At 50.1% G+C, this 21,159-nt stretch overlaps 1 protein-coding gene across 3 annotated transcripts in view; it reads left to right on the plus strand.

Annotated features, from left to right (window-relative positions):
• Nucleotides 1–21,159, plus strand: part of nfkb2 (nuclear factor of kappa light polypeptide gene enhancer in B-cells 2 (p49/p100)) — a 156,831-nt gene that overhangs the window by 97,718 nt on the left and 37,954 nt on the right. For all 3 annotated transcript variants that reach the window (XM_072491879.1, XM_072491877.1, XM_072491878.1), the window contains exon 13: nucleotides 742–933. In XM_072491879.1, the coding sequence (XP_072347980.1) occupies nucleotides 742–933 (192 nt within the window). The remainder of the gene's footprint in view (nucleotides 1–741; nucleotides 934–21,159) is intronic.

Below are 21,159 nucleotides of genomic sequence, written 5' to 3' on the forward strand. Positions count from 1 at the left end.
GGTGGAGGGGATGTGGGTTGGTGGAGGGGGCGGAGGGGAGGTGGGCTCCGGGGAGGGGGTGGAGGGGAGGTGGGTTGGTGGAGGGGGTGGAGGGGAGGTGGGTTGGTGGAGGGGGTGGAGGGGAGGTGGGTTGGTGGAGGGGGTGGAGGGGAGGTGGGATTGGCGGATTGGGTGGAGGGGAGGTGGGATTGGCGGAGGGGGTGGAGGGGAGGTGGGATTGGCGGATTGGGTGGAGGGGAGGTGGGATTGGCGGAGGGGGTGGAGGGGAGGTGGGTTGGTGGAGGGGGTGGAGGGGAGGTGGGATTGGCGGATTGGGTGGAGGGGAGGTGGGATTGGCGGAGGGGGTGGAGGGGAGGGGGTGGAGGGGATGTGGGTTGGTGGAGGGGGTGGAGGGGAGGTGGGTTCCGTGGAGGGGAGGTGGGATTGGTGGAGGGGGTGGAGGGGAGGTGGGATTGGCGGATTGGGTGGAGGGGAGGTGGGATTGGCGGAGGGGGTGGAGGGGAGGGGGTGGAGGGGATGTGGGTTGGTGGAGGGGGCGGAGGGGAGGTGGGCTCCGGGGAGGGGGTGGAGGGGAGGTGGGTTGGTGGAGGGGGTGGAGGGGAGGGGGTGGAGGGGAGGGGGTGGAGGGGGGGTCCTGGGGGGCAGTCGGGGTTCAGCTGAGAGAGTGGGGGAGAGATGAGCTCAAGGTGGCCAATGGTGATGGTCCACGAGGACCTGAGAATAACCGTCGCTGTTTTTCAGGTTATAGCTTCAATTCGATTGGATACTTGAACAATTTTGGAAACCCGCACTATACCTATCAGCAGGGAATGCAGCACACTGGGGAAACGCAGGGGTGTACAGAGGGGAATCTCCAACACAGCACCCCTCAGCCCAGACCACAGGGTACAGACAGCTCCTCGGGGGAGGGCCAACAGCTCGCCCTCCACTCAGGTATGTTCTTCTCCTCTATCTGTGTTCATTTGGATCATTCTCACTGTTTGTCACATTTCGAAGTTTGGCATCATCGATCAATTTTGAAATGTTACCCTCAGCTCCAGTATCCAGGTCATTGCAAAACCGTGTGCAGTCCCAGTGCTGCCCCTTGGCGAGCGCACTCTCCCTCCAGGCTGATAAACAGCCACATTGACAACTTGCTGGTTACATTCTCAAGCCAGCTTTGTATCCAAGTTCATCCTCATTCGATCAACAGCCCCTCATCATCTTCTCACTAATTCAGGAGGCGATGGCCCTGGGGACAGGGTCGCAGCAACTGCAGGGCATTATTTGGTGGGAGGGCGAACAACATAGAACATAGAACGATACAGCGCAGTACAGGCCCTTCGGCCCACGATGTTGCACCGACATGGGAAGTCAAAAAACAAAAGCCATCTAACCTACACTATGCCATTATCATCCATACGCTTATCCAATAAACTTTTAAATGCCCTCAATGTTGGCGAGTTCACGACTGTTGCAGGTAGGGCATTCCACGGCCTCACTACTCTTTGCGTAAAGAACCTACCTCTGACCTCTGTCCTATATCTATTACCCCTCAGTTTAAAGCTATGTCCCCTCGTGCCAGCCATATCCATCCGCGAAGGCTCTCACTGTCCACCCTATCCAACCCCCTGATCATTTTGTATGCCTCTATTAAGTCTCCTCATGACCCACACTGGGACTGTGACAGGGGCAGGAAGAAGGACGGGGGTCCTGTGATCTGGTTTTAGGGAGTTAGGCGGTGTGTTAACCAGCGGGACCTCCATGGCCGTATTCTCAGGGTTACTCCCAGTGCCATGTGGTAGTGAGCAGAGGACAATGAGAAGATTGGACAGTTGAACAGTTTGTTCCTGGGGCATTGCAGGCTGCCCCAACATTTATTGCCCACCCCTAATTGCCCTGAGCGGGCAGTTGCCGTGGATCTGGAGTCACAATAGGCCAGACCGGGTAAGGACGGCAGATTTCCTTCCCTAAAGGACATGAGGGAACCAGATGGGGTTTTACGACAACGGTTTCATGGCCATCATTAGATTTTTAATTCCAGAGTTTCTTTATTGAATTCAAATGTCACCATCTGCCGTGGCGGGATTTGAACCGGGGTCCCCAGAGCATGACTCCGGGTCTCTGGTTTACTAGCCCAATGACAATACCACTACCCTTACATGTGGCTGGAGAAATGGAGTCGGAGGGGGACTTTAGATTTCGGAGGCATTGGGACCGGTCCTGGGGCAGTCAGGACTTATACAAGAAGCACTGGGACTCCTGTCCTCAGAGGGAGGTTTGCTACTGCTGTTGGGGAAGATTTGAACTCGATTGGTCGAGGGATAGGAGCTCTAGGCAAAATTCAGAGAAGACAAGATAAACACTAGCGGCCAGAAGTAGAGAAGCATTAACTGATAAGGGAGATACTTCGGAGGGTCGTCTCAAGGTAAATAGAATACTTGGAGAGTTTGATAGAATTAGAGAAGGTGCGGGAGGTCATTAGATGGGGTCAGAGTAAGGGATAAAGGGTGGAAAATCCGAAATCAGGATTACTGTGCATGTCGTGAATTCACGGAGTGAATGAGACTGGTGAACTATAGACACAGGTTAACAACTGGAATTCTGATAGTACTGCTGTAACGGACAGGACTGTGCATTAAATATTCCTGCCTATAATGTGTTGAGAAGAGGCAAGGAAGGAAGAAGGGGATGGGAGGCGTGACGGAGGTGTGGCAGAATGAATTAACACTGGGAGAGGGAGGATATTCCAGAGGAGTGAAGGACAGAATCTCTCTGGCTCGAGGTAAGGATTGGAAATGCTGGAATAATGTTGATTTGTGCCGTATATAATCCACAAACTAGTGGAAGAGCTGTGGAGAAATACATTTGGGAAGACATTACAGAGCGGTGTAAGAATGGTAGAGGATCGATAATGGACAACTTCAATGATCTAAATTTAGACTGGGATATGAACAGACAAAAGGTCAAGAGGGACGGGACTTCCTGGAACGTGCAGCCAGGATGTTTGTGGTCCAATGAGAGGGCAGCTTCTATTGGCCCTGATTCTATCAGCCACGATTGAATGGTGCAGCAGACCCGATGGACCGAGTGACCTAATTCTGCCCCTTTGTCTTATGGTCTTATGACATGGTTCAAAATTAAGGAGTCTTCGATTTAAGATGGAGATGAGTAATTTATTTTTGCAGAGAATTGTGAGCCTGTGGAATCTACTTCCTGTAAAAGCAGTTGAGGCAGGGGTTAACCGAGGGGCTGAGGCAGGGGTTAACCGAGGGGCTGAGGCAGGGGTTAACCGAGGGGCTGAGGCAGGGGTTAACCGAGGGGCTGAGGCAGGGGCTGACCGAGGGGTTGAGGCAGGGGTTAACCGAGGGGCTGAGGCAGGGGTTAACCGAGGGGCTGAGGCAGGGATTAACCGAGGGGCTGAGGCAGGGGTTAACCGAGGGGCTGAGGCAGGGGTTAACCGAGGGGTTGAGGCAGGGGTTAACCGAGGGGCTGAGGCAGGGGTTGACCGAGGGGCTGAGGCAGGGGTTAACCGAGGGGCTGAGGCAGGGGTTAACCGAGGGGCTGAGGCAGGGGTTAACCGAGGGGTTGAGGCAGGGGTTAACCGAGGGGCTGAGGCAGGGGTTGACCGAGGGGCTGAGGCAGGGGTTAACTGAGGGGCTGAGGCAGGGGTTAACCGAGGGGCTGAGGCAGGGACTGACCGAGGGGCTGAGGCAGGGGTTAACCGAGGGGCTGAGGCAGGGGTTAACCGAGGGGTTGAGGCAGGGACTGACCGAGGGGCTGAGGCAGGGGTTAACCGAGGGGCTGAGGCAGGGGTTAACCGAGGGGCTGAGGCAGGGGTTAACCGAGGGGCTGAGGCAGGGGTTAACCGAGGGGCTGAGGCAGGGGTTCACCGAGGGGCTGAGGCAGGGACTGACCGAGGGGCTGAGGCAGGGACTGACCGAGGGGCTGAGGCAGGGGTTAACCGAGGGGCTGAGGCAGGGACTGACCGAGGGGCTGAGGCAGGGACTGACCGAGGGGCTGAGGCAGGGGTTAACCGAGGGGCTGAGGCAGGGGTTAACCGAGGGGCTGAGGCAGGGGTTAACCGAGGGGCTGAGGCAGGGGTTAACCGAGGGGCTGAGGCAGGGGTTAACCGAGGGGCTGAGGCAGGGGTTAACCGAGGGGCTGAGGCAGGGGTTAACCGAGGGGCTGAGGCAGGGGTTAACCGAGGGGCTGAGGCAGGGGTTGACCGAGGGGCTGAGGCAGGGACTGACCGAGGGGCTGAGGCAGGGACTGACCGAGGGGTTGAGGCAGGGACTGACCGAGGGGTTGAGGCAGGGACTGACCGAGGGGCTGAGGCAGGGACTGACCGAGGGGCTGAGGCAGGGGTTAACCGAGGGGCTGAGGCAGGGGTTAACCGAGGGGCTGAGGCAGGGGTTAACCGAGGGGCTGAGGCAGGGGTTAACCGAGGGGCTGAGGCAGGGGTTAACCGAGGGGCTGAGGCAGGGGTTCACCGAGGGGCTGAGGCAGGGACTGACCGAGGGGCTGAGGCAGGGGTTAACCGAGGGGCTGAGGCAGGGGTTAACCGAGGGGCTGAGGCAGGGGTTAACCGAGGGGCTGAGGCAGGGGTTCACCGAGGGGCTGAGGCAGGGACTGACCGAGGGGCTGAGGCAGGGACTGACCGAGGGGCTGAGGCAGGGACTGACCGAGGGGCTGAGGCAGGGACTGACCGAGGGGCTGAGGCAGGGGCTGACCGAGGGGCTGAGGCAGGGGCTGACCGAGGGGCTGAGGCAGGGACTGACCGAGGGGCTGAGGCAGGGACTGACCGAGGGGCTGAGGCAGGGACTGACCGAGGGGCTGAGGCAGGGACTGACCGAGGGGCTGAGGCAGGGACTGACCGAGGGGCTGAGGCAGGGACTGACCGAGGGGCTGAGGCAGGGACTGACCGAGGGGCTGAGGCAGGGGCTGACCGAGGGGCTGACTGAGGGGCTGAGGCAGGGACTGACTGAGGGGCTGAGGCAGGGACTGACTGAGGGGCTGAGGCAGGGACTGACTGAGGGGCTGAGGCAGGGACTGACCGAGGGGCTGAGGCAGGGGCTGACCGAGGGGCTGAGGCAGATGCTGACCGAGGGGCTGAGGCAGGGGTTGACCGAGGGGCTGAGGCAGGGGTTGACCGAGGGGCTGAGGCAGGGGTTAACTGAGGGGCTGAGGCAGGGGTTAACCGAGGGGCTGAGGCAGGGTTATTGAACGTCTTTCTGGTAGAAGTCGGTGATTTTCCGCTAACAAGAGAGTTGAAGGTTATTGGGTGCGGGGGTGGGGGGGGGCGGGTGGGGGGCAGAATGTGGAGTTGAGGTTATGCTACGATCAGCAACGATCTTATTGAATGGCGGAGGGTTGGCGAGGGGCCGGGTGCTCCTGATTTATACGTTGATTCGGGAGACTGAGATTTATATATTTTTGTTCTCCAAATGTACGCAGCGATGGGTGGGTCAGAGTTCAGCTGCAGGTCGCAGTGATCTCGTTCAATGACAAAACAGAATCAAGGGCCCTGCTGTTTAAATGTGGGTCACTCATTAACTTGTTCACTGTGAGGTGGTGATCTGTGGGTCACTCATTAACTTGTTCACTGTGAGGTGGTGATCTGCGGATCACTCATTAACAAACAAAGAACAAAGAAATGTACAGCACAGGAACAGGCCCTTCGGCCCTCCAAGCCCGTGCCGACCATGCTGCCCGACTAAACTACAATCTTCTACACTTCCTGGGTCCATATCCCTCTATTCCCATCCTATTCATATATTTGTCAAGATGCCCCTTAAATGTCCCTATCGTCCCTGGTTCCACTACCTCCTCCGGTAGCGAGTTCCAGGCACCCACTACCCTCTGCGTAAAAAACTTGCCTCGTACATCTACTCTAAACCTTGCCCCTCTCACCTTAAACCTATGCCCCCTAGTAATTGACCCCTCTACCCTGGGGAAAAGCCTCTGACTGTCCACTCTGTCTATGCCCCTCATAATTTTGTAGACCTCTATCAGGTCTCCCCTCAACCTCCTTCGTTCCAGTGAAAACAAACCGAGTTTATTCAATCGCTCCTCATAGCTAATGCCCTCCATACCAGGCAACATTCGGGTAAATCCCTTCTGCACCCTCTCTAAAGCCTCCACATCCTTCTGGCAGTGTGGCGACCAGAATTGAACACTATACTCCAAGTGTGGCCTAACTAAGGTTCTATACAGCTGCAACATGACTTGCCAATTCTTATACTCAATGCCCCGGCCAATGAACGCAAGCATGCCGTATGCCTTCTTGACTACCTTCTCCACCTGTGTTGCCCCTTTCAATGACCTGTGGACCTGTACTCCTAGATCTCTTTGACTTTCAATACTCTTGAGGGTTCTACCATTCACTGTATATTCCCTACCTGCATTAGACCTTCCAAAATGCATTACCTCACATTTGTGCGGATTAAACTCCATCTGCCATCTCTCCGCCCAAGTCTCCAAACAATCTAAATCCTGCTGTATCCTCTGACAGTCCTCATCACTATCCGCAATTCCACCAACCTTTGTGTCGTCTGCAAACTTACTAATCAGACCAGTTACATTTTCCTCCAAATCATTTATATATACTACAAAGAGCAAAGGTCCCAGCACTGATCCCTGTGGAACACCACTGGTCACCACCCTCCAATTAGAAAAGCATCCCTCCATTGCTACTCTCTGCCTTCTATGGCCTAGCCAGTTCTGTATCCACCTTGCCAGCTCACCCCTGATCCCGTGTGACTTCACCTTTTGTACTAGTCTACCATGAGGGACCTTGTCAAAGGCCTTACTGAAGTCCATATAGACAACATCTACTGCCCTACCTGTAGATGTTGTCTTAACTTGTTCACTGTGAGGTGGTGATCTGTGTATCACTCATTAACTTGTTCACTGTGAGGTGTTGATCCGTGGATCACTCATTAACTTGTTCACTGTGAGGTGTTGATCTGTGGATCACTCATTAACTTGTTCACTGTGAGGTGGTGATCTGTGGATCACTCATTAACTTGTTCACTGTGAGGTGGTGATCTGTGGATCACTCATTAACTTGTTCACTGTGAGGTGGTGATCTGTGGATCACTCATTAACCTGTTGACTGTGAGGTAGTGATCTATGGATCACTCATTAACTTGGGCACTGTGAGGTGTTGATCTGTGGATCACTCATTAACTTGTTCACTGTGAGGTGTTGATCAGTGGATCACTCATTAACTTGTTCACTGTGAGGTGGTGATATGTGGATCACTCATTAACTTGTTCACTGTGAGGTGGTGATCTGTGGATCACTCATTAACTTGTTGACTGTGACAGTCCCATTGCCGTTCTCACCGAGGAACTACACAAGCCCGGTGGTGGTGGCTACACTGAAGATTTGGGGACAGTGGAGACGGCATAGGGGAAAGACTGGAGCCTTGGGGGGGTCCCCGATAAGAAACAACCATAGGTTTGCCCCGGGGGGAATGGATGGGGGATATGGAATGTGGCAAAGAGCAGGAATAACGCAACTGAAAGATCTGTTTGTGGATGGGAAGTTCGCGAGTCTGGGAGCGCTGACCGAGAAATATGGGTTGCCCCAAGGGAATGCATTCAGGTATATGCAACTGAGGGCTTTTGCGAGGCAACAGGTGAGGGAATTCCCGCAGCTCCCGACACAAGAGGTGCAGGACAGAGTGATCTCAAAGACATGGGTGGGGGATGGTAAGGTATCAGATATATATAGGGAAATGAGGGACGAAGGGGAGACTATGGTAGATGAACTAAAAGGGAAATGGGAAGAAGAGCTGGGGGAGGAGATCGAGGAGGGGCTGTGGGCAGATGCCCTAAGCAGGGTAAACTCGTCGTCCTCGTGTGCCAGGCTAAGCCTGATTCAGTTTAAGGTATTACACAGGGCGCATATGACTGGAGCACGGCTCAGTAAATATTTTGGGGTGGAGGATAGGTGTGCGAGGTGCTCGAGAAGCCCAGCGAATCATACCCATATGTTTTGGTCATGCCCGGCACTACAGGGGTTTTGGATGGGGGTGACAAAGGTGCTTTCAAAAGTAGTGGGGGTCCGGGTCGAACCAAGCTGGGGGTTGGCTATATTTGGGGTTGCACAAGAGCTGGGAGTGCAGGAGGCGAGAGAGGCCGATGTTTTGGCCTTTGCGTCCCTAGTAGCCCGGCGCAGGATATTACTAACGTGGAAAGAAGCCAAGCCCCCGGGGGTGGAGACCTGGATAAATGACATGGCGGGGTTTATACAGCTAGAGCGGATTAAGTTTGTTCTAAGGGGGTCGGCTCAAGGGTTCACCAGGCGGTGGCAACCGTTCGTCGAATACCTCGCAGAAAGATAGACGGAATGGAAAAAAGAAGGCAGCAGCAGCCCAGGATCGGGGGGGGGGGGGGGGGAGGAACCAGAAGGACTCTCAGGGTTGTTAATATATACTGTATAATATGTATCGGTCGTTGCTACAGATAATTATATATTGGACTGTTAAATTATATTTTTGGAGAGTGTTACTTGTGATAAGGCAGTTGCCAATTAGGGTTAGTTTTCATTTTTGTTATTTATTATTTATCCATTTTCTGTTTATAAAATAGGTCATTGTTATTTGTGTTGTTATAATATTGTGTAAAGGATGCACAATGTACTGTGTTGGTTGACCAGAAATTTTCAATAAAATATATACATTTTTTTTAAACTTGTTGACTGTGAGGTGTTGATCTGTGGATCACTCATTAACTTGTTCACTGTGGGGTGGTGATCTGTGGATCACTCATTAACTTGTTCACTGTGAGGTGATGATCTGTGGATCACGCATTAACTTGTTCACTGTGAGGTGTTGATCTGTGGACCGCTCATTAACTTGTTGACTGTGAGGTGTTGATCTGTGGATCACTCATTAACTTGTTCACTGTGAGGTGTTGATCTGTGGATCACTCATTAACTTGTTCACTGTGAAGTGATGATCTGTGGATCACTCATTAACTTGTTCACTGTGAGGTGTTGATCTGTGGATCACTCATTAACTTGTTCACTGTGAAGTGATGATCTGTGGATCACTCATTAACTTGTTCACTGTGAGGTGTTGATCTGTGGATCACGCATTAACTTGTTCACTGTGAAGTGATGATCTGTGGATCACTCATTAACTTGTTCACTGTGAGGTGTTGATCTGTGGATCACTCATTAACTTGTTCACTGTGAAGTGATGATCTGTGGATCACTCATTAACTTGTTCACTGTGAGGTGTTGATCTGTGGATCACTCATTAACTTGTTCACTGTGAGGTGTTGATCTGTGGATCACTCATTAACTTGTTCACTGTGAAGTGATGATCTGTGGATCACTCATTAACTTGTTCACTTTGGGATGCTGATCTGTGGATCGCTCATTAACTTGTTCACTGTGAAGTGATGATCTGTGGATCACTCATTAACTTGTTCACTGTGAGGTGGTGATCTGTGGATCACTCATTAACTTGTTCACTGTGAGGTGGTGATCTGTGGATCGCTCATTAACTTGTTCACTGTGAGGTGATGATCTGTGGATCACTCATTAACTTGTTCACTGTGAGGTGTTGATCTGTGGATCACTCATTAACTTGTTCACTGTGAGGTGTTGATCTGTGGATCACTCATTAACTTGTTCACTGTGAGGTGTTGATCTGTGGATCACTCATTAACTTGTTCACTGTGAGGTGGTGATCTGTGGATCACTCATTAACTTGTTCACTGTGAAGTGATGATCTGTGGATCACTCATTAACTTGTTCACTTTGGGATGCTGATCTGTGGATCACTCATTAACTTGTTCACTGTGAAGTGATGATCTGTGGATCACTCATTAACTTGTTCACTGTGAGGTGTTGATCTGTGGATCACTCATTAACTTGTTCACTGTGAGGTGTTGATCTGTGGATCACTCATTAACTTGTTCACTGTGAAGTGATGATCTGTGGATCACTCATTAACTTGTTCACTGTGAGGTGTTGATCTGTGGACCGCTCATTAACTTGTTGACTGTGAGGTGTTGATCTGTGGATCACTCATTAACTTGTTCACTTTGGGATGCTGATCTGTGGATCACTCATTAACTTGTTCACTGTGAAGTGATGATCTGTGGATCACTCATTAACTTGTTGTCTGTGAGGTGATGATCTGTGGATCACTCATTAACTTATTCACTGTGAGGTGTTGATCTGTGGATCAGTCATTAACTTGTTCACTGTGTGGTGTTGATCTGTGGATCGCTCATTAATTGTTGACTGTGAGGTGATGATTTGTGGATCACTAATTAACTGGTTCACTGAGGTGATGATCTGTGGATCACTCGTTAACTTGTTGACTGTGAGGTGTTGATCTGCGGATCACTCATTAACTTGTTCACTTTGGGATGGTGAACAAAAAACAAAGAAATGTACAGCACAGGAACAGGCCCTTCGGCCCTCCAAGCCCGTGCCGACCATGCTGCCCGACTAAACTACAATCTTCTACACTTCCTGGGTCCGTATCCCTCTATTCCCATCCTATTCATGTCATTGTCAAGGTGCCCCTTAAATGTCCCTATCGTCCCTGCTTCCACTACCTCCGCCGGTAGCGAGTTCCAGGCACCCACTACCCTCTGCGTAAAAAACTTGCCTCGTACATCTACTCTAAACTTTGCCCCTCTCACCTTAAACCTATGCCCCCTAGTAATTGACCCCTCTACCCTGGGGAAAAGCCTCTGACTATCCACTCTGTCTATGCCCCTCATAATTTTGTATACCTCTATCAGGTCGCCCCTCAACCTCCTTCGTTCCAGTGAGAACAAACCGAGTTTATTCAATCGCTCCTCATAGCTTATGCCCTCCATACCAGGCAACATTCTGGTAAATCTCTTCTGCACCCTCTCTAAAGCCTCCACATCCTTCTGGTAGTGTGGCGACCAGAATTGAACACTATACTCCAAGTGTGGCCTAACTAAGGTTCTATACAGCTGCAACATGACTTGCCAATTCTTATACTCAATGCCCCGGCCAATGAAGGCAAGCATGCCGTATGCCTTCTTGACTACCTTCTCCACCTGTGTTGCCCCTTTCAATGACCTGTGGACCTGTACTCCTAGATCTCTTTGACTTTCAATACTCTTGAGGGTTCTACCATTCACTGTATATTCCCTACCTGCATTAGCCCTTCCAAAATGCATTACCTCACATTTGTCCGGATTAAACTCCATCTGCCATCTCTCCGCCCAAGTCTCCAGACAATCTAAATCCTGCTGTATCCTCAGACAGTCCTCATCGCTATCCGCAATTCCACCAACCTTTGTGTCGTCTGCAAACTTACTAATCAGACCAGTTACATTTTCCTCCAAATCATTTATATATACTACAAAGAGCAAAGGTCCCAGCACTGATCCCTGTGGAACACCACTGGTCACAGCCCTCCAATGAGAAAAGCATCCCTCCATTGCTACCCTCTGCCTTCTATGGCCTAGCCAGTTCTGTATCCACCTTGCCAGTTCACCCCTGATCCCGTGTGACTTCACCTTTTGTACTAGTCTACCATGAGGGACCTTGTCAAAGGCCTTACTGAAGTCCATATAGACAACATCTATTGCCCTACCTGCATCAACCATCTTAGTGACCTCCTCGAAAAACTCTATCAAGTTAGTGAGACACGACCTCCCCTTCACAAAACCGTGCTGCCTCTCACTAATACGTCCATTTGCTTCCAAATGGGAGTAGATCCTGTCTCGAAGAATTCTCTCCAGTAATTTCCCTACCACTGACGTAAGGCCCACCGGCCTGTAGTTCCCGGGATTATCCTTGCTACCCTTCTTAAACAGAGGAACAACATTGGCTATTCTCCAGTCCTCCGGGACATCCCCTGAAGACAGCGAGGATCCAAAGATTTCTGTCAAGGCCTCAGCAATTTCCTCTCCAGCCTCCTTCAGTATTCTGGGGTAGATCCCATCCGGCCCTGGGGACTTATCTACCTTAATATTTTTTAAGACACCCAACACCTCGTCTTTTTGGATCACAATGTGACCCAGGCTATCTACACCCCCTTCTCCAGACTCAACATCTACCAATTCCTTCTCTTTGGTGAATACTGATGCAAAGTATTCATTTAGTACCTCGCCCATTTCCTCTGGCTCCACACATAGATTCCCTTGCCTATCCTTCAGTGGGCCAACCCTTTCCCTGGCTACCCTCTTGCTTTTTATGTACGTGTAAAAAGCCTTGGGATTTTCCTTAACCCTATTTGCCAATGACTTTTCATGACCCCTTCTAGCCCTCCTGACTCCTTGCTTAAGTTCCTTCCTACTTTCCTTATATGCCACACAGGCTTCGTCTGTTCCCAGCCTTTTAGCCCTGACAAATGCCTCCTTTTTCTTTTTGACGAGGCCTACAATATCACTCGTCATCCAAGGTTCCCGAAAATTGCCGTATTTATCTTTCTTCCTCACAGGAACATGCCTGTCCTGTATTCCTTTCAACTGACACTTGAAAGCCTCCCACATGTCAGATGTTGATTTGCCCTCAAACATCCGCCCCCAATCTATGTTCTTCAGTTCCCGCCTAATATTGTTATAATTAGCCTTCCCCCAATTTAGCACATTCATCCTAGGACCACTCTTATCCTTGTCCACCAGCACTTAAAAACTTACTGAATTGTGGTCACTGTTCCCGAAATGCTCCCCTACTGAAACTTCTACCACCTGGCCGGGCTCATTCCCAATACCACGTCCAGTACCGCCCCTTCCCTGGTTGGACTGTCTACATATTGTTTTAAGAAGCCCTCCTGGATGCTCCTTACAAACTCTGCCCCGTCTAAGCCCCTGGCACTAAGTGAGTCCCAGTCAATATTGGGGAAGTTGAAGTCTCGCATCACCACAACCCTGTTGTTTTTACTCTTTTCCAAAATCTGTCTACCTATCTGCTCCTCTATCTCCCGCTGACTGTTGGGAGGCCTGTAGTAAACCCTCAACATTGTGACTGCACCCTTCTTATTCCTGATCCCTACCCATACAGCCTCACTGCCCTCTGATGTATCCTCCCGTAGTACAGCTGTGATATCCTCCCTAACCAGTAGCCCAACTCCGCCACCCCTTTTACAACCCCCTCTATCCCGCCTGAAACATCTAAATCCTGGAACGTGTAGCTGCCAATCCTGCCCTTCCCTCAACCAGGTCTCTGTAATGGCAACAACATCATAGTTCCAAGTACTAATCCAAGCTCTAAGTTCATCTGCCTTACCCGTAATACTTCTTGCATTAAAACATATGCACTTCAGGCCACCAGACCCGCTGTGTTCAGCAACTTCTCCCTGTCTGCTCTGCCTCAGGGCCACACTATCCCTATTCCCTAGTTTTCTCTCAATGCTCTCACCTTCTGACCTTTTGCTCCCGTGCCCACCCCCCTGCCACACTAGTTTCAACCCTCCCGTGTGACACTAGCAAACCTCGTGGCCAGGATATTTATGCCTCTCCAGTTTAGATGCAACCCGTCCTTCTTATACAGGTCACACCTGCTCTGAACAGCTCCCAGTGGTCCAGATAACGGAAACCCTCCCTCCTACACCAGCTGTTTAGCCACGTGTTTAGCTGCTCTATCTTCCTATTTCTAGCCTCACTGGCACGTGGCACAGGGAGTAATCCCGAGATTACAACCCTCGAGGTCCTGTCTTTTAACTTTCTGCCTAGCTCCCTGAACTCCTGCTGCAGGACCTCATGCCGCTTCCTGCCTATGTCGTTAGTACCAATATGTACAACGACCTCTGCCTGTTTGCGCTCCCCCTTCAGGATGCCCTCTACCCGTTCGGAGACATCCTGGACCCTGGCACCAGGGAGGCAACATACCATCCTGGAGTCTCTTTCACGTCCACAGAAGCGCCTATCTGTGCCCCTGACTATAGAGTCCTCTATTACAATTGCTCTTCTGCGCTTTGACCCTCCCTTCTGAACATCAGAGCCAGCCGTGGTGCCACTGCTCTGGCTGCTGCTGTTTTCCCCTGATAGGCTATCCCCCCCCCGACAGTATCCAAAGGGGTATACCTGTTCGAGAGGGGGACAACCACGGGATTCCTGCACTGACTGCCTGCCCTTTCTGGTGGTCACCCATTTCTCTGCCTGCACCTTGGGTGTGACCACATTTATATAACTGCGATCTATGACGCTTTCCGCCACCTGCATGCTCCTAAGTGCATCCAATTGCTGCTCCAACCGAACCATGCGGTCTGTGAGGAGCTCCAGTTGGGTGCACTTTCTGCAGATGAAGCCATCCGGGACGCTGGAAGCCTCCCGGACCTGCCACATCTCACAGTCAGAGCACTGCACCCCTCTAACTGACATTGCGTCAATTAATTAGTAAATTAAAGTTAAAAGATAAAATTAAAAATGTTTTAAAAGTTACTGTTAACTACCTGTTTCCTAGCACTAGATTTCTAATATAAATGCGAAAGCTAAATATAGTACACTCCGCTCTCTGGCTTAGATACCCCTCTAAATTATAATTAAGTAATTATGTTTAATTAGTTACCAATGCTTAATTTTTTTAATTTAGTGTAGAATCCCAACCAGCCACTCAGGTCACAGCTTTTCTGTGATGTCACTTCAGTTTCCCCCCGACACACACAATTTGAAAAGGTATAAAAGTAAAAATGAGTAAAAATCACTTACTTACCTTCTTACCTTCTGAGTGTCTTAGATGTTCTCAGGTTCTCTCCCTGACAGAGACTGCTCCTCCTCCTCCGAATGGCTCCCGAAACTAGGCCGCGATCTTTTTAAATCTCCGCTCCGACTCTCAGCTCCCGCTCTTTTTAAATCTCCGCTCCGACTCGCAGCTCCTGCGCTTTTCAAATCTCCGCTCCCACTCGCAGCTCCCGCTCTTTTTAAATCTCCGCTCCGACTCGCAGCTCCGGCTCTTTTTAAATCTCCGCTCCGACTCGCAGCTCCCGCGCTTTTTAAATCTCCGCTCCGACTCGCAGCTCCCGCTCTTTTTAAATCTCCGCTCCGACTCGCAGCTCCCGCGCTTTTTAAATCTCCGCTCCGACTCGCAGCTCCCGCGCTTTTTAAATCTCTGCTCCGACTCTCAGCTCCTGCGCTTTTAAAATCTCCGCTCCAACTCGCAGCTCCCGCTCTTTTTAAATCTCCGCTCCGAGTCGCAGCTCCCGCTCTTTTTAAATCTCCGCTCCGACTCGCAGCTCCTGCGTTTTTACATCTCCGCTCCAACTCGCAGCTCCCGCTGTTTTTAAATCTCCGCTCCGACTCGCAGCTCCCACTCTTTTTAAATCTCCGCTCCGACTCGCAGCTCCCGCTCTTTTTAAATCTTCGCTCCGACTCGCAGCTCCCGCTCTTTTTAAATCTCCGCTCCGACTCGCAGCTCCTGCGTTTTTACATCTCCGCTCCAACTCGCAGCTCCTGCACTTTTTAAATCTCCAGAGTGATCTGTGGATCACTCATTAACTTGTTGACTGTGAGGTTGTGATCTGTGGATCACTCATTAACTTGTTCACTGTGAGGTGGTGATCTGTGGATCACTCATTAACTTGTTCACTGTGAGGTGGTGATCTGTGGATCACTCATTAACTTGTTCACTGTGAGGTGATAGAACATAGAACATAGAACGATACAGTGCAGTACAGGCCCTTCGGCCCACGATGTTGCACCGAAACAAAAGCCATCTAACCTACACTATGCCATTATCATCCATATGTATATCCAATAAACTTTTAAATGCCCTCGATGTTGGCAGGTTCACTACTGTAGCAGGTAGGGCATTCCACGGCCTCACTACTCTTTGCGTAAAGAACCTACCTCTGACCTCTGTCGTATATCTATTACCCCTCAGTTTAAAGTTATGTCCCCTCGTGCCAGCCATTTCTATCCGCAGGAGAAGGCTCTCACTGTCCACCCTATCCAACCCCCTGATCATTTTGTATGCCTCTATTAAGTCTCCTCTTAACCTTCTTCTCTCCATCGAAAACAACCTCAAGTCCATCAGCCTTTCCTCATAAGGTTTTCCCTCCATACCAGGCAACATCCTGGTAAATCTCCTCTGCACCCGCTCCAAAGCCTCCACGTCCTTCCTATAATGCGGTGACCAGAACTGTACGCAATACTCCAAATGCGGCCGTACCAGAGTTCTGTACAGCTGCAACATGACCTCCCGACTCCGGAACTCACTTCCCTCGACCAATAAAGGCCAACACTCCATAGGCCTTCTTCACAACCCTATCAACCTGGGTGGCAACTTTCAGGGATCTATGTACATGGACACCTAGATCCCTCTGCTCATCCACACTTTCAAGAACTTTACCATTAGCCAAATATTCCGCATTCCTGTTATTCCTTCCAAAGTGAATCACCTCACACTTCTCTACATTAAACTCCATTTGCCACCTCTCAGCCCAGCTCCGCAGCTTATCTATATCCCTCTGTAACCTGCTACATCCTTCCACACTATCGACAACACCACCGACTTTAGTATCGTCTGCAAATTTACTCACCCACCCTTCTGCGTCTTCCTCTAGGTCATTGATAAAAATGACAAACAGCAACGGCCCCAGAACAGATCCTTGTGGTACTCCACTTGTAACTGAACTCCATTCTGAACATTTCCCATCAACCACCACCCTCTGTCTTCTTTCAGCTAGCCAGTTTCTGATCCACATCTCTAAATCACCCTCAATCCCCAGCCTCCGTATTTTCTGTAATAGCCTACCGTGGGGAACCTTATCAAACGCTTTGCTGAAATCCATATACACCACATCAACTGCTCTACCCTCATCTACCTGTTCAGTCACCTTCTCAAAGAACTCAATCAGGTTTGTGAGGCATGACCTACCCTTCACAAAGCCATGCTGACTATCCCTGATCATATTATTCCTATCTAGATGATTATAAATCTTGTCTCTTATAATCCCCTCCAAGACTTTACCCACTACAGACGTGAGGCTCACTGGTCTATAGTTGCCGGGGTTGTCTCTGCTCCCCTTTTTGAACAAAGGGACCACATTTGCTGTCCTCCAGTCCTCTGGCACTATTCCTGTAGCCAATGATGACATAAAAATCAAAGCCAAAGGTCCAGCAATCTCTTCCCTGGCCTCCCAGAGAATCCTAGGATAAATCCCATCAGGTCCCGGGGACGTATCTATTTTCAGCCTGTCCAGAATTGCCAACACCTCTTCCCTACGTACCTCAATGCCATCTCTTCTATTAGCCTGGGGCTCAGCATTCTCCTCCGCAACATTATCTTTTTACTGAGTGAATACTGACGAAAAATATTCATTTAGTATCTCTCCTATCTCTTCAGACTCCACACACAACTTCCCATCCCTGTCCTTGACTGGTCCTACTCTTACCCTTGTCATTCGCTTATTCCGGACATACCTATAGAAAGCTTTTGGGTTTTCCTTGATCCTTCCTGCCAAATACTTCTCATGTCCCCTCCTTGCTCGTCTTAGCTCTCTCTTTAGATCCTTCCTCGCTACCTTGTAACTATCCATCGCCCCAACCGAAACTTCACACTTCATCTTCACATAGGCCTCCTTCTTCCTCTTAACAAGAGATTCCACTTCCTTGGTAAACCACGGTTCCCTCGCTCGACGCCTTCCTCCCTGTCTGACCGGTGCATCCTTATCAAGAACACGCAGTAGCTGATCCTTGAACAAGCCCCACTTATCCAGTGTGCCCAACACTTGCAGCCTACTTCTCCACCTTATCCCCCCCAAGTCACGTCTAATGGCATCATAATTGCCCTTCCCCCAGCTATAACTCTTGCCCTGCGGTGTATACTTATCCCTTTCCATCATTAACGTAAACGTCACCGAATTGTGGTCACTGTCCCCAAAGTGCTCTCCTACCTCCAAATCCAACACCTGGCCTGGTTCATTACCCAAAACCAAATCCAACGTGGCCTTGCCTCTTGTTGGCCTGTCAACATATTGTTTCAGGAAACCCTCCTGCACACACTGTACAAAAAACGACCCATCTATTGTACTCGAACTATATCTTTTCCAGTCAATATTTGGTAAGTTAAAATCTCCCATAATAACTACCCTGTTACTTTCGCTCATATCCAGAATCATCTTCGCCATCCTTTCCTCTACATCCCTAGAACTATTAGGAAGCCTATAAAAAACTCCCAACAGGGTGACCTCTCCTTTCCTGTTTCTAACTTCAGCCCATACTACCTCGGAAGAAGAGTCCCCATCTAGCATCCTCTCCGCCACCGTAATACTGCTCTTGACTAGCAGCGCCACACCTCCCCCTCTTTTGCCTCCTTCTCTGAGCTTACTAAAACACCTAAACCCCGGAACCTGCAACAACCATTCCTGTCCCTGTCTATCCATGTCTCCGAAATGGCCACGACATCGAAGTCCCAGGTACCAACCCATGCTGCCAGTTCCCCTACCTTGTTTCGTATACTCCTGGCATTGAAGTAGACACACTTCAAACCACCTACCTGAACACTGGCCCCCTCCTGCGACGTCAAATCTGTGCTCCTGACCTCTATACTCTCATTCTCCCTTACCCTAAAACTACAATCCAGGTTCCCATGCCCCTGCTGCATTAGTTTAAACCCCCCCAAAGAGCACTAACAAATCTCCCCCCCAGGATATTTGTGCCCCTCAGGTTCAGATGTAGACCATCCTGTCTGTAGAGGTCCCACCTTCCCCAGAAAGAGCCCCAGTTATCCAGAAATCTGAATCCCTCCCGCCTGCACCATTCCTGTAGCCACGTGTTTGAATGCTCTCTCTCCCTATTCCTCATCTCACTATCACGTGGCACGGGCAACAACCCAGAGATAACAACTCTGTTTGTTCTAGTTCTGAGCTTCCATCCTAGCTCCCTGAAAGCCTGCCTGACATCCTTGTCCCCTTTCCTACCTATGTCGTTAGTGCCAATGTGGACCACGACTTGGGGCTGCTCCCCCTCCCCCTAAGGACCCGGAAAACACGATCCGAGACATCACGTACCCTTGCACCTGGGAGGCAACTTACCAAACGTGAGTCTCTCACGCTCCCACAAAATCTCCTATCTGTGCCCCTGACTATAGAGTCCCCAATTACTAATACTCTGCTCTTCTCCCCCTTCCCTTCTGAGCAACAGGGACAGACTCCGTGCCAGAGGCCCGTACCCCATGGCTTACCCCTGGTAAGTCCCCCCCCCCCCCACAAGTATCCAAAGCGGTATACTTGTTTCTCAGGGGAACGACCGCAGGGAATCCCTGCACTGACTGCTTTTTCCCAGTCCCTCTTACAGTTACCCACCTATCTCCAATCTTTGGTGTAATTAATTCCCTGAAGCTGCTATCTATGACCCCTTCTGCCTCCCGAATGATCCGAAGTTCTTCCAACTCCAGCTCCAGTTCCCTAACTCGGTCTTGGAGGAGCTGGAGATGGCAGCACTTCCTGCAGGTAAAATCAGCAGGGACACTAACTGCATCCCTCACCTCAAACATCCTGCAGGAGGAACATTGCACTCCCTTCCCTGCCATTCCTCTAACTTTCTACCAAGATCTGGCTCACAACTAAATTAAATTTTTTATAAAAAATAATAATATAATAAAATATGGTACTTACCTCACACCAACGGGTTTTATTATTAGGTTAGAGGAGGAGGGCGGGTGGGAGACACTACACGTGTAGTGTCTCGGGTTTCCTCTCTACCAGAATTTAATGGTGAGTGTCTTCCCAGACGTCCGCGTGTCGACTTCCTGTTCCCGCCTAAAACAGCTCCTGCTGAAATTGACTAACCAGCCAGCTCCACTCCCGCCGAAATCGACTGGCCTGCCCCTACAAAGACAATTGCTTTTAAAGGACAGACTTACCTCCCAGCAGCCACTTCCGCACTGCTCCCGCTGAAACTGACTCACCAGCTGTTCTCCCGCCGAAATCGACTGATGATCTGTGATCACTCATTAACTTGTTCACTGTGAGGTGGTGATCTGTGGGTCACTCATTAACTTGTTCACTGTGAGGTGTTGATCTGTGGAACACACATTAACTTGTTCACTGTGAGGCGGTGACCTGTGGATCGCTCATTAACTTGTTCACTGTGAGGTGTTGATCTGTGGATCACTCATTAACTTGTTCACTGTGAGGTGTTGATCTGTGGATCACTCATTAACTTGTTCACTGTGAGGCGGTGACCTGTGGATCGCTCATTAACTTGTTCACTGTGAGGTGATGATCTGTGGATCACTCATTAACTTGTTCACTGTGAGGTGGTGATCTGTGGGTCACTCATTAACTTGTTCACTGTGAGGTGTTGATCTGTGGAACACACATTAACTTGTTCACTGTGAGGCGGTGACCTGTGGATCGCTCATTAACTTGTTCACTGTGAGGTGTTGATCTGTGGATCACTCATTAACTTGTTCACTGTGAGGTGGTGATCTGTGGATCACTCAATAACTTGTTCACTGTGAGGTGGTGATCTGTGGATCACTCATTAACTTGTTCACTGTGAGGTGGTGATCTGTGGATCACTCAATAACTTGTTCACTGTGAGGTGGTGACCTGTAGATCACTCATTAACTTGTTCACTGTGAGGTGGTGATCTGTGGTTCGCTCATTAACTTGTTCACTGTGAGGTGTTGATCTGTGGAACACACATTAACTTGTTCACTGTGAGGTGGTGATCTGTGGATCACTCATTAACTTGTTCAATGTGAGGTGGTGATCTGTGGATCACTCATTAACTTGTTCACTGTGAGGTGTTGATCTGTGGAACACACATTAACTTGTTCACTGTGAGGTGGTGATCTGTGGATCACTCATTAACTTGTTCAATGTGAGGTGGTGATCTGTGGATCACTCATTAACTTGTTCACTGTGAGGTGTTGATCTGTGGAACACACATTAACTTGTTCACTGTGAGGTGGTGATCTGTGGATCGCTCATTAACTTGTTCACTGTGAGGTGTTGATCTGTGGATCACTCATTAACTTGTTCACTGTGAGGTGGTGATCTGTGGATCACTCAATAACTTGTTCACTGTCAGGTGTTGATCTGTGGATCACTCATTAACTTGTTCACTGTGAGGTGTTGATCTGTGGATCGCTCATTAACTTGTTCACTGTGAGGTGGTGATCTGTGGATCACTCATTAACTTGTTCACTGTGAGGTGTTGATCTGTGGATGGCTCATTAACTTGTTCACTGTGAGGTGGTGATCTGTGGATCACTCAT

The sequence above is a fragment of the Scyliorhinus torazame genome, chromosome 28 (genome assembly GCF_047496885.1).
Source record: "Scyliorhinus torazame isolate Kashiwa2021f chromosome 28, sScyTor2.1, whole genome shotgun sequence".
Lineage (NCBI taxonomy): Eukaryota > Metazoa > Chordata > Chondrichthyes > Carcharhiniformes > Scyliorhinidae > Scyliorhinus > Scyliorhinus torazame.